The following is a 15,132-nucleotide window of genomic DNA, read 5'->3' on the forward strand; positions in this document are numbered from 1 at the left end:
CATACTGATGGTAGGTGAGGAAATCACTCATCTGTCAGTTTGAAGAGGTGAAGAAAGACCAAGAGATCTGTGCTTCAAGAGGAGCTGACAGAACTGATCATTTCTTATAATGAGGATGTGGTCAGAGGTCAGGTAGGAAGTAGGAACTTCTCTGTACTGTATATTTCAGAGTTCTGTGAGTATTTCAGCTCATGTACTGAACAACAAGTTGTGTCATTTGTCCATTTGATAAGGTTTAATGTGTATACAGCCATATACTGATTACCACAGCAGCGTTCTAACTATAGCAGTGCCATCTATCCATCTGCCTTTGAACCATAAAGGTGGACCAACATTTAAACTAAAACTAAATTAAAAATAAACAAAATAAAGTAAAAACTTGAAACTTCAGGGTACAAGACTCTTCAAACTGATACCAGAACCAACAGAGCACAACACACATCTATTATTAAATATAAAACCTGTCACACTAAAATAAAACAAATGAAAAGCCAAAATTGTATAGAAAAAGTGAAAATGCAGAGCTGAAGCAACCTTGGTCAACTCATACTTGTGTGTTTCTTTATATTGAAGGTGGAGTTGATAGTGCATCTGTCAGGAGGTCAAGAATCGGAGGGAGGTGAAAAATGAGGAGCAGGAGAAAAGCCAGCAGATAGCCAGACTAGAAGAGGAGCTCCACAGGGTGAGAGGCCAGCCCTGTGTTGGGTCATGAAGGGTTCCTAGCCCTGTTGGACAGAGAAGCAACTCACTGAGACAGAACACCAAGCCACACAGCCTGAGGTTAACCCTTAGTTAACTTGGACAGAGTTAGGAATTCATAATTTGTTAGCATTTGAAATTGATATAATGAAATATGACCTAAAACTGATCTAATCTTGTATGGTGACCGTGTCTGTGTCTTGGAACATGGTCACAAGCACAGCTCTTCAGATAGAGAATGCTGTGAACAGTGAGGAGGAAGACAGAGTATCACTTACTGAACAGATGAGAAGTAGAGAGAAACAATGAACAACTGATGAGTTAGAGGAGGACAGGAAGAATCATGTGATCTATTCTGGCGTGTTCTCATGGAGATACAGTATCAAACACAGCTGTAGAGCCAAAACTTTGGGAGGATGAGCCACCAATACCAAATCTGCCCCTAGTCCCTTTCCCCTACCCCCTTATGACTGGTGTAGATCTGACAGGATTGGATAGCTGTAAACGAACACTTTGAACAGATGACTCTTATTGTATGTAATCCCAATCAATACTGTATTTGTACTCTGCAGGTACAGTGAGTTCTTTGTGGAGAACTCTGTCCATAAAGGAAGGAGAGCTGTTCACTGCTAAAGGCCAGCAGGATGAATTGAGACAGAGGCTGAAGAACCAGTTGGGCCAGCTACAGGCCATGTCCAGGAAGGTAGTGAAGGACAGGTTGGTTTAGCTACAGACCATGTCCAGGAAGGTAGTGAAGGACAGGTTGGTTTAGCTACAGACCATGTCCAGGAAGATAGTGAAGGACAGGTTGGTCCAGCTACAGACCATGTCCAGGAAGATAGTGAAGGACAGGTTGGTTCAGCTACAGACCATGTCCAGGAAGATAGTGAAGGACAGGTTGGTTCAGCTACAGGCCATGTCCAGGAAGATAGTGAAGGACAGGTTGGTTCAGCTACAGACCATGTCCAGGAAGATAGTGAAGGACAGGTTGGTTCAGCTACAGACCATGTCCAGGAAGATAGTGAAGGACAGGTTGGTCCAGCTACAGGCCATGTCCAGGAAGATAGTGAAGGACAGGTTGGTTCAGCTACAGACCATGTCCAGGAAGATAGTGAAGGACAAGTTGGTCCAGCTACAGACCATGTCCAGGAAGGTAGTGAAGAACAGGTTGGTTCAGCTACAGGCCATGTCCAGGAAGATAGTGAAGAACGGGTTGGTTCAGCTACAGGCCATGTCCAGGAAGGTAGTGAAGGACAGATTGGTTCAGCTACAGGCCATGTCCAGGAAGGTATGAACATGCTTTGAGTGGGTAGATTTGCATATTAGGCTACGTGTGAGACTATGGGTTCCACACAAGCTAAATCAAGGACACCTCAAGAATTGAATGTGGCTTCTCTATGACCTACCTTTACTTTCAGTTCACCTGGTTATGTGATGGGAAAACCAATGATGGTGATGCTGGAGGAGAAGAATGACACCCTGAGGCAGGTTGGGACACACCTTCCCTGTTACTTAATCAGATAACTTTGTTTACACGTGACACTTCCTCTTAAGGAGACAACGTTAGAAAGCCTGGCTCATGGTTAGGAATACTAAATACTTGTGTTATTATAATGTACACTAGAATAGAATACAGCATTTATACTTGCTGTGTTTGTGACTGTTACAATAAGACAAAGCTGAAAGTTGAAGTTGACGAGAAATTTGAAAAAACACTCTCTTTCTAACCACAGACCAGAAGTGTTCCAAACCCTACATTTCCAGTCTGGAACATGGTTACACCTCTTTCTGCTTGAGTTAGGTTTTTGTGGTTCTCAGAGAGAAGCCTTGCAAAGTTCTTAATTTCACCAAAATACATAATAGGGGATGTAACTTTTGCTTATGGACGTCTAAGAAAATAGACTAGTGTAAGTACATTGATTATGTCAAGGAATGTTTCCATGAGAAACCTCAAAGATTGGCAGGTAATGTAAAATAATTGTGTAGATCACAGGAGGTTGGTGGCACCTTAATTGGGGAGGATGGGTTCATGGTAAAGGCTGGTGCGGAATACGGTTTCCATGTGTTTGATGCCATTCCATTTGCTCTGTTCGTTCCAGACATTATTATGAGCCGTCCTCCCCTCAGCAGCCCCCATTGGTGTAGATCATGTATCTCCAGGAACACAGGTCTGTCTTTAACTCTGAATTGTGAAGGGAATCATTCAGTGGTCATCATCAAAAATCAAATATGATCTTTAGATCTTGTAGTTTGGAGGCTCAGAATCCCTGCTTCCCCAGGAACAGTAACTACTGGGGATCATAATAAACGTGTCTTCAATGAGAGATCCTGAAAGTGGTTGAGTCAAGTGAAGCGACTCATAACAATCTTCCAACTGATCCTTTATTCTGTCTGATGCCACAGAATGCTTCAACTCCAATCATATTATTTTACAGAACAACAAGAGGATTGTCATAAATATAATCATATTATCAGTTGACTCTGTCCATGTCCTTATCACCATGTCAGCATGTGCTGGAATATAATAGATCTGTTTTGGGGAGTCTGCACACTAGTGAGTCCATTGAAACAAAATAAGTGTATTATTTAGAAAGAGCATACAACTGGTCACTGGCTAGGTTGTACTGACCTCTAGTGTTGGTAGCATTAACATATATTAACTCAGACTAAACAGGAAGCAGCTGAGTTCAATGTAAAAGAAAGGGATTAGATAATGTATCTCCAGCAACACAGGGCTTACATCCGGTCATAGGATAGGTTGTACTGCCCTCTAGTGGCAGTAGCATTAACATATATGATCTAAATATAATCTCAAGCCAATATCAATACACATTTTTGTCATTTATCCACTGATTCTGTGATCCTCCAGGTTGTAGTCCAGCTGCAGGAGGAAGTGTCCCAGAGGAAACAGGAAGTACCTGAGGTTAAAGGTCAGACGAAGCAGCTCAGCCGGACGCTGAAAGTGGAGGGGTAGCCCAGAGGAGGCTGAGGAGAGGCCCAAGTCTGTCAGAAGACCATTGACTCTCTGAAGCTGGAGAGAAACAGCAACCTAGTGGTCCTGGAGTAATTACAGACCAGGACATGACTGACCTCTCTCCTCATTCATAGTAATCTGGATACAGACCAGGGTATGACTGACCTCACTCCTCATTCATATTCATCCTTATCATGCTGTCACCGTAAGCAATGATCTAGTAACCAATGAAGTAGTTATATAAATAACAGAAAGGCCTGGACACTGTATATGCTCCTTAATTAATACCACCTTTAATGACAACAGTTCATTCCTTTTTATCTAGACTGTAATAGGCCAGCACCTACAGTACCACTCCAAAGTTTGGACACACCTACTCATTCATGGGTTTTTCTTTATATTTATTATTTTCTACATTGGATGTCTTCACTATTATTGTACAAACTATGAAATAACACATATGGAATCACGTAGTAACCAAAAAAATTGTTAAACAAATCCAAATATAGTTTATATTTGAGATTCTTCAAAGTAGGTACCCTTTGCCTTGATGACAGCTTTGCACACTCTTGGCATTATCTCAACCAGCTTCCTGAGGTAGTCACCTGGAGTGTGCCTTGTTAAAAGTTAATTTTAATTTATTTCCTTCTTAATGCGTTTGAGCCAATCAGTTGTGTTGTGACAAGGTAGGGGTGGTATACAGAAGACAGCCCTATTTAGTAAAGAACAGTAAGGTAAAAACAGCTCAAATATGCAAAGAGAAACAACAGTCCATACGGAACATTTTGAAAGTTTCTTCAAGTGCAGTCGAGAAAACCATTCAGCGCTATGATGAAACTAGCTCTCATGAGGACCGACACAGGAAAGGAAGACCCAGAGTTACCTCTGCTGCAGAGGATAAGTGCATTAGAGTTACCAGCCTCAGAAATTGCAGCCCAAATAAATGCTTCACATAGTTAAACAGACACATCTTCATATCAACTGTTCAGAGGAGTCTACGTGAATGAGGCCTTCATGGTCAAATGACTGCAACAAAAAAAAAACACTACTAAAGGACACCAAAAAGAAGAAGAGACTTGCTTGGGCCAAGAAACACAAGCAATGGACATTAGACCGGTGGAAATCAGTCCTTTGGTCTGATGAGTCCAAATCTGAATTTTTTTTGATCCAACCTCCGTGTCTTCGTGAGACACAGAGTAGGTGAGCGGATGATCTCTGCATGTGTGGTTTATTTAGAATTCAAGGTACACTTAACCAGTATGGTTACCACAGCAATATGATTAGTGGGACTATCATTTGTTTTTCTACAGGACAATGACCCAATACACCTCCAGGCTGTGTAAGGGCTATTTGACCAAGAATGAGAGTGATGAAGTGCTGCATCAGATGACCTGGCCTACACAATCACCTGACCTGAACCCAATTGAGATGAGTTGGACCGCAGAGTGAAGGAAATGCAGCCAACAAGACTGTTGGAAAAGCATTCCAGGTGAAGCTGGTTGAGAGAATGCCAAGAGTTTACAAAGCTGTCATCAAGGCAAAGGGTCGCTACTTTGAAGAATCTAAAATACAGTTACATTTGGTTAACACATGATTCCATGTGTCATTTCATAGTTTTGATGCCTTCACTATTATTCTACAATGTAGAAAATAGTAAAAATAAATAAAAAAACATGAATGAGTAGGTGTCAAACTTTTGACTGGTACTGTAAGTTTTAAAAGCATGTGAATATGACCACAAACATTTCTATAGCAATCATGCAAGGCATTAATAGTAAGGCATACATAATGAAGGGTTCATAAAGAGTTTGTCATGTCTTCTAACATAAGAGGCTGAGATTGAAGATCATCCAGGCGGTGTTCTCTTCTCCTGGAGCCAAACACCCCCAGACTGCCCCCTGAAGGACAGCTTGTTACATGTTTTTGAATGTTGCGCTTTAACCAAGCATGTACTTTGAGGGATTTGGGTCCGTTTTTGATGAAAACATGGATGTCGTCCGCAAAACTGTGGAAGAGGACCCCAAGTCACCTGACTACATGACCAAGTGGAAGTAGGCAGAGGATGAACCGGGTGGGGGACACCACAGGTGACTGAGTGGACCTGCACTCTTCTACAATACTTATTCTGCATTTTAATGTGAGATGGAGTGGAAGCCATTCAGGATAGTTCCTGAAATATTGTCTTTTCACCCTTCTGAGATCCATACAGTCTGTAGTAAAGTTGTATCTGTTTGTTGATGTCCTCGTCTACTTCTATGAGCGTGATCCTGATTTTCTTGTAGTGTAAAGTTATCCATTTAACAGTGGTCCTCTCCCAACAAGTATCTAGAAGTCATTCTAATTACTGGAGGTTGTGTTTCATTTCTTTACACTACAATAGAATCTGCTGTAGAATCCTGTTTTTATATCAACCAGATTCTACAATACCACATTTAACATGTAGTGTTAAGATACACTATAGATGGCTGGACCAGCCAGCCAGTGGAAAACAGATTACAGAATGCAGAGTCCTTGACTGTGATGGGGGCTTGAATCTGGGGAGAGAAGTCATTTGTAATTTATCAGTAATTCATTTACATTCTGGACAATGTTTTGTAGTACAATAGCTTGTCCTATATTCTTGTATCATATCATTGGTCTCAGCATTGATGACGTTATATACATTTACTTATGAATATGTTTGAAATTCTTTTAACTCAAACTATTCTGTACACATATTTAGAAAACCTTGAAGGTGTGCCTTACCGTTTCCCCCAGACAGCATTGGTATTTCCTGATCTGGGGATGCCTATCAGATAGAAACAGTAATTAGTAAAACACATTGGGCCAGTTTCCCGGTCAGAGATTACACTCAGTCCTGCACTAAGATGCACATTCAATGACGATTTTCCATTTAAAGTGCTTTTTATTCAAAAACAATCTCTGTCTTGGAAACTGGCTCAATAAATTCAAATTTCAGTCAGAAGAAAGCACAAAGTAATACAACATGATGAAATATATTCATAGATTTCCAAAACATACCTGTGTAGGTATTTGAGAGCCTATAAAAAAAGACAGATGTTCAATATTGTAATAAACATACCATGTAACCATGACGATAACAAACAGTAATCTACTCTATATGAGAAGTAAAACATGTAGTATTCAGAGTAAACTGAATATCACAGGCAATGAAAACAATGAATGGTACAAATACAATTCCAGTCATCTTACCCAAGTTTTTTATATTTCTCCCTATTTCTCTTCTTCTCATAAATAAACAAACACCAGCTATGGTGCCTATCAGAAAAAATAGAACACCAGCTATGATTCCAGCTGTGAGAAGTGAGGATACTCCACATTCTGAATCCGACCAAGGAGTTCCCGGTTCAATTTCCAAGAATTCACATCTGTTAAAGACATAAACAGAGGTATGTTTTTTAAAGTTTCTATTTGAGTATATTAATGTATTTATATCTTCAGGGGAATAACCTTTTGAACTAACTAATACATGTCCACACTTACTCTGTATGTGGTTGACAAGATGTTAATGATCCATCTGAATAAGTTTTATCAGGGCAGTCAGCACACACAGTATCTGTAGATGTTGTTCCTGCAGAAATATGAATTAAATTCATTTGTCCCCCCATTTATTTAATCCCATAAACTGTAATGATGATTCACAATGAAGTTAACAACTTCACTCAATTGAATTATGACAACACAATTAGTATTATGATGAAACAGAAGACCAACCTGTGTGACTGATGTATTGACCAGGTTTACAGCTGATGTGTCTCTGGGCTGCTCTACAACCATCCTTAGTTGGGTCTAGACAGTAGAACCCCTCCAGTGTCCCACAGACAGTGTCTGATGAAGGTCTACATGGCTGCTTTACCTTCAAACCCAAACCTAGAGAGAAAACACATCACTTGGTATTTGAAGCTAAATGTAAAGCCTGATTTATTTCATTAAAACAACAGCTGATATAGTAAAGTAGCTCAGTGTTTATGCCCAGAACACAGAATTCTCACCTGGATCACATGTGGTACAGTTGTTGCATGTTGTTTTACCACTGGGCTCATCAAGGAAGGTGGAGTCAATACAGGGCACACAGGAGGTGAATGTAGATGTAGTACAATGACTATTTACACGATATCCTGTTGAAAAGAAAAACAGAAAGTAATGACCTTTTGGTATTATTATCATCATATTTATTATTGTTGTTATTATTATAATTAACTCCTCATAAAAATACACAAGGTCCTTACCAGGCCTACACATTCTGCAATATCTGTCACCTATTTTATAGATGAAGCGATCATATGTGAGACAGGGTTCAATGTTTAGAAGTATAAAATGTATCTGCAAATAGAGAAGAAATAAATCACCACCATCAGCATACATTACATTTAAAGATGTGACACCAAACCCAAGATAACCCGTTATCTGCACATTCAGTCAATAAATGTACTTCTCTCCTCCATGTTTTTTTCGATGAGGTTTCAGTCAAATTGAAACTAAGACTATATAGTAGGCTAATAATAACTCTGATTGCTATTACATAAAATAAATATTTACATTGATAATTTGTTTTTTTAAACAAGACAAGCCACAAAATGTGCAAATCAGAAATGTTTCACTTACAGTCCATGTCAAGGTTTCAAACGGTGCCATGGTTCCTCAATCCTCTCCAACTCACTGGAAGACCCACACACTGGATTTGTGAAGTTCTTAGGAGTTGAAGTATCGATATGAACTGACCTGTGGACTTAATGTATTTTAGTACATGTACTGTATAGTAAGAATAGTTCAATTATATTCTTCATAAATATTGCACACTGCCCTGTTACTAAATATAATAATATATGTTTACTGGCCACCCTTGAGTTATCAGTCACCACCATCAATAGTGAATGAAACTGAACCATAATAAAATATAATAACCTTTCAATTTGAAAATGATGTCTTGCTGAATTGAATCACTGCAGCAAAAAAAGCTGTAATAAACTAATTATCAACTTTAAGAAATTTGCAAATAGTTAAAGAATGGTGGCCTCTTGTGGTGATGTAGCAATGTCCGTTCTACGAAAGACAGCGCAGTATGAAGACTGATTCACCAATAGAAATAGAAATCCTCGATCACACTTGTAGGTGATGTCATGGCGACTCGTGCGTAGAAACAGGTAAAATCGGGTCTAACTGTTGTCTCGAGACGATCTGCGCATGTGCAAGCCGTCAAATCAGTGTCAGTTTATCACTTTCACTAGGTTTGAGTAATAACATGTTCAAGTAAAGACATTAGCTCCAATCTAGGTTGTGCCTTCAGATTGAGATAATGTACAACCTTCTCAAATTGATTTCTCAAACCCTGGCCTGGGGCCTCATTTATAAACCGTGCATATGTACAAAATGGACCTTAAAACATGCGTGTGTCAGTTTAAGCAAAAGTTGGTATTTTATAAAAACTGAACTTGACATGAAAATGTGCTCACCTTCCCGCAAACTTTAGACCATGCTTATGCACAGTTTCTAGTGGTTGAAGTTTAGCATTGAAAACAGGCAAGTAGACTAGTATTTTGTGCAAATGGGGGATATGATGGAGAGGCTTATACATAACAATAAACAGGTTATTAACAAGATGCAATAATTTGCCATTAATGTGAAGGGGGGAAGTCTATTTAGTTAATCTTTACATTTCAAAATAAAGTGAAGTGGAAATGTCTAGGAGCAACAACAGCTCAGCTGCGAAGTGGTAGGCCACACAAGCTCACAGAAAAGGACCGTCACGTGCTGAATCTGTCCTCGGTTGCAACACTCACTACTGAGTTCCAAACTGCCTCTGGAAGCAACTTCAGTACAATAACTGTTTGTTGGGAGGTTCACGAAATGGGTTTCCATGGCCGAGCACCAGCCTAAGATCAAGCCTAAGATCACCATGCACAATATGTCGGACTCTGGAGCAGTGGAAATGCGTTCTCTTGAGTTATTAATCAAGCTTCACCATCTGGCAGTCCTACGGACAAATCTGGGTTTGGTGGATGCCAGGAGAACGCTACCAGCCCCAATGCATAGTGCCAAATGTAAAGTTTGGTGGAGGAGGAATAATGGTCTGGGGTTGTTTTTTTACTTAGTTCCAGTTAAAGGAAATATTAACGCTACAGCATATAATGACAGTCTAGACAATTCTGTGCTTCCAACTTTGAAGCAACAGTTTGGGGAAGGCCCTTTCCTGTTTCAGCATGACAAATGCCCCTGTGGATAAAGCGAGGTCCGTACAGAAATGTTTTGTCGAGATCGGTGTGGAAGAACTTGACTGGCCTGCACAGAGCACTGACCTCAACCCCACCCCATTGAACACCTTTGGGATGAATTGGAACGCTGACTGCAAGCCAATCCTAATCACCCAACATCAGTGCAAGTCCCTGCAGCAATGTTCCAATATCTAGTGGAAAGCCTTCCCCGAAGAGTGGAGGCTGTTATAGCAGCAAAGGGGGGACCAACTCCATATTAATGCACATGAGTTTGAAACAAGATGTTCGACAAGCAGGTGTCCGTCCACACATGGTCATGTAGAGCATGTCACAGTGATTTAGATGTTACAATGACTCTCTACAGCAGGGGTTCCCAAACTGTTTCACTCAGGCCCCCCTTCCAGCATTGGGGAACATTGTGGGCACAAGCACGGTTCATGGCACAAACTGTTCACACCTCTCTTGTTGGTGTAGATAATTTAGCAGATGTATGCATATTTCCTGCAATTCTACACATTTGTCACGGGGTGCAGAGAAGATTTTTGTGTTTTAAAACGTCATTTTGCAGTGTCTAATGTGTATTCATGTCATCTTTGAGTGTCTCAAACATTACCACAAAATCTATGGTCTACAAAACCCAGCTAAAATGTTTGCCGAAATGGCTAGTTGATCTGGACATTTCTGACAAGTTACACATTTTTATGCAATACCTGACAAGGAAAACTGAAGACGCGCTACCCAACTTCGAAATTGCACCTTCGGGAATTCTTATCGGATTTATGTAATAACTCAAAATATAAAAGTGAGGTGTCACTTTGCTTTGGGAGTTTTGATGCGTAAATTATACTAATGCAAAGCCATATGTTACATATGTTGTTACGGTTATGTTACTTAATATTACACTTTAAGCCTGTGTCTAGCTAAAACAACGCTGACCAGCCTCTAGGCGTTGGTCTTTTATTGTCTTGGATGGACAGCGTCGTGTCCTTTAGGGCTAGCACTAACTAACGTACAATAACACTTTAGCTAAAAGTTAATTTCGAATACGAAAATCCTATTTCAACATACGATATTATACATATTTAATCAGTATTGAATACACTTTTCTTACACACGTAACAGAGCAGTTTTACCTGTTAGATTAACTCGGAGTAGTTTACACTTTCGTTTATGTAGGAGATACTTTCCAGCCTTAGTGCTATTTGCGATCCTTGGGACGTCCCTAACCTTTAAAGCTGCAGTATGTATCATTTGGGGGACCAGACCACATGTGCATATAAATTTGAGTTATAGATCCGTCATTCTCATTTAAAGCAAGTCTAAGCGGTAGATCTGTTATACAGAGTATGTTCACTGTTTCTATGCTTCTCATGTTTAAATAAATGTTTTACGTCTTTTATTTTCATTTTGGAAATACTACTCCTACTCCCTTTTCTACAAATCTCCACTGCCACGCATTCATGTTCTTTGGAACTATTAATCTCTCTGTGCGATACCTTCTTTGATAGATGTAGCACACCTACCACCCAAACCCTCTATTCTATCACTTCTCACAGAGATAAACTCAGTTATAAAATAATCCAATTGCGGTATGGTTAGTACTATATGGAATCCTTGGGACGTCAATACTCTCGACCCCAATCTTCTCTAACCTTAAAGCTGTAATATGTCACTTTTTTGTGTGACCAGACCAAATTCGCATAGAAATTTGAGTTATAGATCTGTCATTATAATTTAAAGCAAGTTTAAGAAGCGGTAGATCTGTTATACAGTATGTTCACTATTTCTATGCTTCCCTTGCTAAAAGTAAATGTTTTGCGTCTTTAACTCAGTTTTGAAAATACAATGTTTTCGGGTATGGAGAAGATATTTCCCAGTGGTTTAGATGGTACAATGGTCTCTGCACCAGGTGTTCCCAAACTTTTTAACTCTGACCCCCTTACCAGCATTGTGTAACATCCCGCGCCCCCGTCTATTTCTATGGGCACAAGCTATGGGTGTAACGGATGTGAAACGGCTAGCTTAGTTAGCGGTGTGCGCTAAATAGCGTTTCAATCGGTTACGTCACTTGCTCTGAGACCTTGAACTAGTAGTTCCCCTTGCTCTGCAAGGGCCGCGGCTTTTGTGGAGCGATTGGTAACGATGCTTCGAGGGTGATTGTTGTTGATGTGTGCAGAAGGTCCCTGATTCGGGCGAGGGGACGGTTTTAAAATTATACTGTTACATGGGCTTACATTTGTATTTTTTCGAGAGCAAAACGTTTTTTTTTTCAATCAAAAATAATTGTTTTGAAAGCAAAAACGAAACTTCAAAGTAAAAAAAAAAGTACAAATGTGCAATCAAATATGTTCTGATAGAGCGCAAAACGGGCTGCTGACTGGCAATCATGTGATGTTGTGTTACTTATATTATTTTGTCCGTTTATTGAGTTGCAAACAAACAAGAAAGCATTAATGAATAATGACAAGGCCATCGCGTTTAATATTTCAAGAACTGTGACAATTCGAGTGAGTTTAGCAGCGCACTTTTAAAATCAGAAGGGAGATTCAGAGGTAGAACAAACAGTATGTTGAAAACGAAAGCAAGAAAACAGCATAGGGTCGCCCTGTCAATTCGTTGTAGTAAAATGACACAATCATTCATCAATATGAAAATACATTATTCTTAAAGTTATGCTACAACGCGGAACATGTAAAGTCGGTTATTTCTACGTAAATAATTTATATTTATATTACCGCAGTCTGGAAGTAGATTCCTCAGGATGTCCAAGATGAGGGCGTGTTCTCTCGCTTGTCAAAGCAACATTGAGGATGAAGTGGTTTTAACAGCCTTTCATTGGCTATCACTGTTGAAATAAACTAACTACAACTTGTTTTAGCCGCATAGGATACGTTTAGATTTCGTTTTTGTCAAGTTGAATTGGAAGAACACGACAGAAAGACAATAATAAACGGAATATCCAAGCCTCACAGAAGACGGCAGACATGCTAGCTGGCCACGACGAGAACCAAAGCAGCATGGATACACAAGATGCTGCGAGCTCAAGCAAGAGAAAGAACTAAACAGACCTGGATGAAATTCCTGCGACCTTTTTATCTCCGACTCCAATTAACCGGTGAAAAAAGTAAGACATTTCCATGTCTGAACTTTTCTCTGCAATCCTGTCCACTAAACAAGACGCCACGTTCTCCAGTGAGTCCATCTGAGCGGGGCCACAGAAGAAACATTAAAGAAGATCGATCATTTGTCAGAAACTGTCAGTCAGCTTCACAAAATTGTGAGCGAAAACGAGGAAAATATAACGTTCCTAGAGAATGATTTTTAGAAACTGCAACCCCCAAATAATGAGCTGTGAGAATGTATCTGAACTTCAAAGGTACTTTCGCAGGTGGGATCTGAAAATCCAAGGTGTAAAAGAGGTAGAGGAATATTAGGGAAGCAGTCATTAATATCCTGGGAAAGGTGACTCCGTGCATCAAAAACAAGCTAAGAGACGTGATCGACTTGGGAAACGAAGATATGATGGACCACCTCGCAATATCATTTTGCGCTTAACTATGCGCCATTACAGGGACATAATCTGGAAAATGACCAAGGGGAACACGTTTCTGGACGAGAAGAAGCTCCGCATCAAAGAGGCTCTGATGCCGCAGGATCAGGCTGCCAGGGAGAAAGTGTGGTCGCTTATACTGAAGGCAAGGCACGACAAGAGGAAAAGAAGGCTGGGTTCAAGGGCCCACACGCGTTTATCGAAAAAATAATGATTACTGGGTAACTCTGTTGACATTAACCGAACTGGAACTGTGAGTACTGCCATGAGTAAATTTACGGCATGAACTAAGTTAACCTATAACCCTTTTTTGCCAAAAAAAAAGGAAATGAACATATTTTTGCTGTTAACCACCGCTACCTCAGCTGTGCGTAATTTTCCGTCGGAGTAATCCCTCAAGGTTCACTGTTTTATTGTTCACATTACCACTTCTGTTATCTAATTTGTTTTCTCTTTTTTTTTTATTCAGGAGGTAGTTTTCAACTCACTCAATATCCTTAGTCTGAATGCTAGGGGTTTGAGAGATCTTACAAAAAAGGAAAGCCTTATTTTTATATTGTAAACGCAGGAAACTCATTTCGGGTTAAAGTGATTTGAAATTTTGGTAATCACAATGGGGAGATATGGTCTATTTCAGTCATGGATCAAATCATTCTGGTGTTTTGACACTGACACATTCACAAGTTTAAAGGTGACATTCTAGAATCCACATCTTCACAGGATGGGAGATGGGTCATAGTAACTGTTAAACTTGACAATTGTTATTTTCATCTGTAATGTATATGGACATAACTCACATGCTCCTAATAAGACCCAATTTACCAGAAAAGTACAGGATTTACGCAACAAATACTCAAGAGGCTTTTCTAATTATTTCAAGGGATTTTAATTAAACCCCTGATGCATCTGTTGATCGTTTTCCTCCTAGTACGAGTCAAAGCCTTCAAAATAGCAATATCATCAGTACATTATGCAAGGATCTCTGTTGATGATGCCTGCCGTTATTTCAATCCGGATACAAAGGGTTATACCTGGACCAACAAAACTATGTCACGTAAATCTAGAATAGATTATTCCTCATTTCTCCCATTTTGTTATAGATGTAGATCATCAGTTGGCTCCCTTTTCTGATCACTTGATTTCCCTGAATTTGCAAGCTACTAAAAAAATCTAAAAAGGTACTGGAGAATATTGGAGATTAAACACTTAAAGATCCTACTCTCATTGGAAACATCAAATTGTTTTCCAAGTAAAGTCTTGGGTCATGGAAGTATTTGGCAAATTTTCAAATATAAAGTCAGAGTTGTAGCCATTAAACGTGCCAAAGAGCTGATGCACTTAAAGAACCTTAGAGAAAAGAAGTTGATGAGCAAGCTTGACAGATTACCTTTCTTTAGAAAACTCAAGTTGAAGAGTCTGTATTTAAGTCTTTACAACTAGAATTAGAACAGCTTTACACGGACCTGGCAAAGGGTGCCTTTGTAAAGTCAAGAGCAAAATGGATTGAAGAGTGGAAAAGAAACACTAGTGACTTTTTTTTTGCACTTGAAAAGAGAAACTACAAAAAAATCTATAACTGCACTCTAAATTAATGTTTTATGCAAAGATCCCATTACAATAACATTTGTAAATTATTTTTGTGAAACCTTTACAACTCACAATTTCAGGAAGATGGT

The 15,132-nt window shown here is 39.6% G+C and overlaps 1 protein-coding gene and 1 long non-coding RNA gene across 7 annotated transcripts in view; one reads left to right on the forward strand and one right to left on the reverse strand.

Moving 5' to 3' along the window:
- LOC118360434 (tumor necrosis factor receptor superfamily member 14-like) overlaps nucleotides 1-15,132 on the reverse strand; it is a 56,615-nt gene that overhangs the window by 25,299 nt on the left and 16,184 nt on the right. The window contains exons 3-7 of one of the 6 annotated variants that reach the window (XM_052484770.1): nucleotides 7,409-7,564; nucleotides 7,178-7,265; nucleotides 6,887-7,062; nucleotides 6,695-6,714; nucleotides 3,943-6,461 (exon numbers count right to left, since the gene is read on the reverse strand). The exons of 2 other annotated variants lie outside the window; for them this stretch is intronic. In XM_052484770.1, the coding sequence (XP_052340730.1) occupies nucleotides 6,375-6,461; nucleotides 6,695-6,714; nucleotides 6,887-7,062; nucleotides 7,178-7,265; nucleotides 7,409-7,564 (527 nt within the window). In that variant the 3' untranslated portion in view covers nucleotides 3,943-6,374. Of the gene's footprint in view, nucleotides 1-3,942; nucleotides 6,462-6,694; nucleotides 6,715-6,886; nucleotides 7,063-7,177; nucleotides 7,266-7,408; nucleotides 7,565-12,994; nucleotides 13,413-15,132 lie in introns of those variants that run through there. 3 more of the 6 variants (XM_052484771.1, XM_052484773.1, XM_052484768.1) reach the window with 3 other exon arrangements.
- On the forward strand, nucleotides 578-2,187 carry LOC127913185 (uncharacterized). The gene is made up of 3 exons (XR_008085095.1): nucleotides 578-682; nucleotides 1,272-1,416; nucleotides 2,118-2,187. It is a non-coding gene; the product is annotated as an uncharacterized LOC127913185 (long non-coding RNA).

This window comes from Oncorhynchus keta, chromosome 28, assembly GCF_023373465.1.
Source record: "Oncorhynchus keta strain PuntledgeMale-10-30-2019 chromosome 28, Oket_V2, whole genome shotgun sequence".
NCBI classification, from domain to species: Eukaryota; Metazoa; Chordata; class Actinopteri; order Salmoniformes; family Salmonidae; genus Oncorhynchus; species Oncorhynchus keta.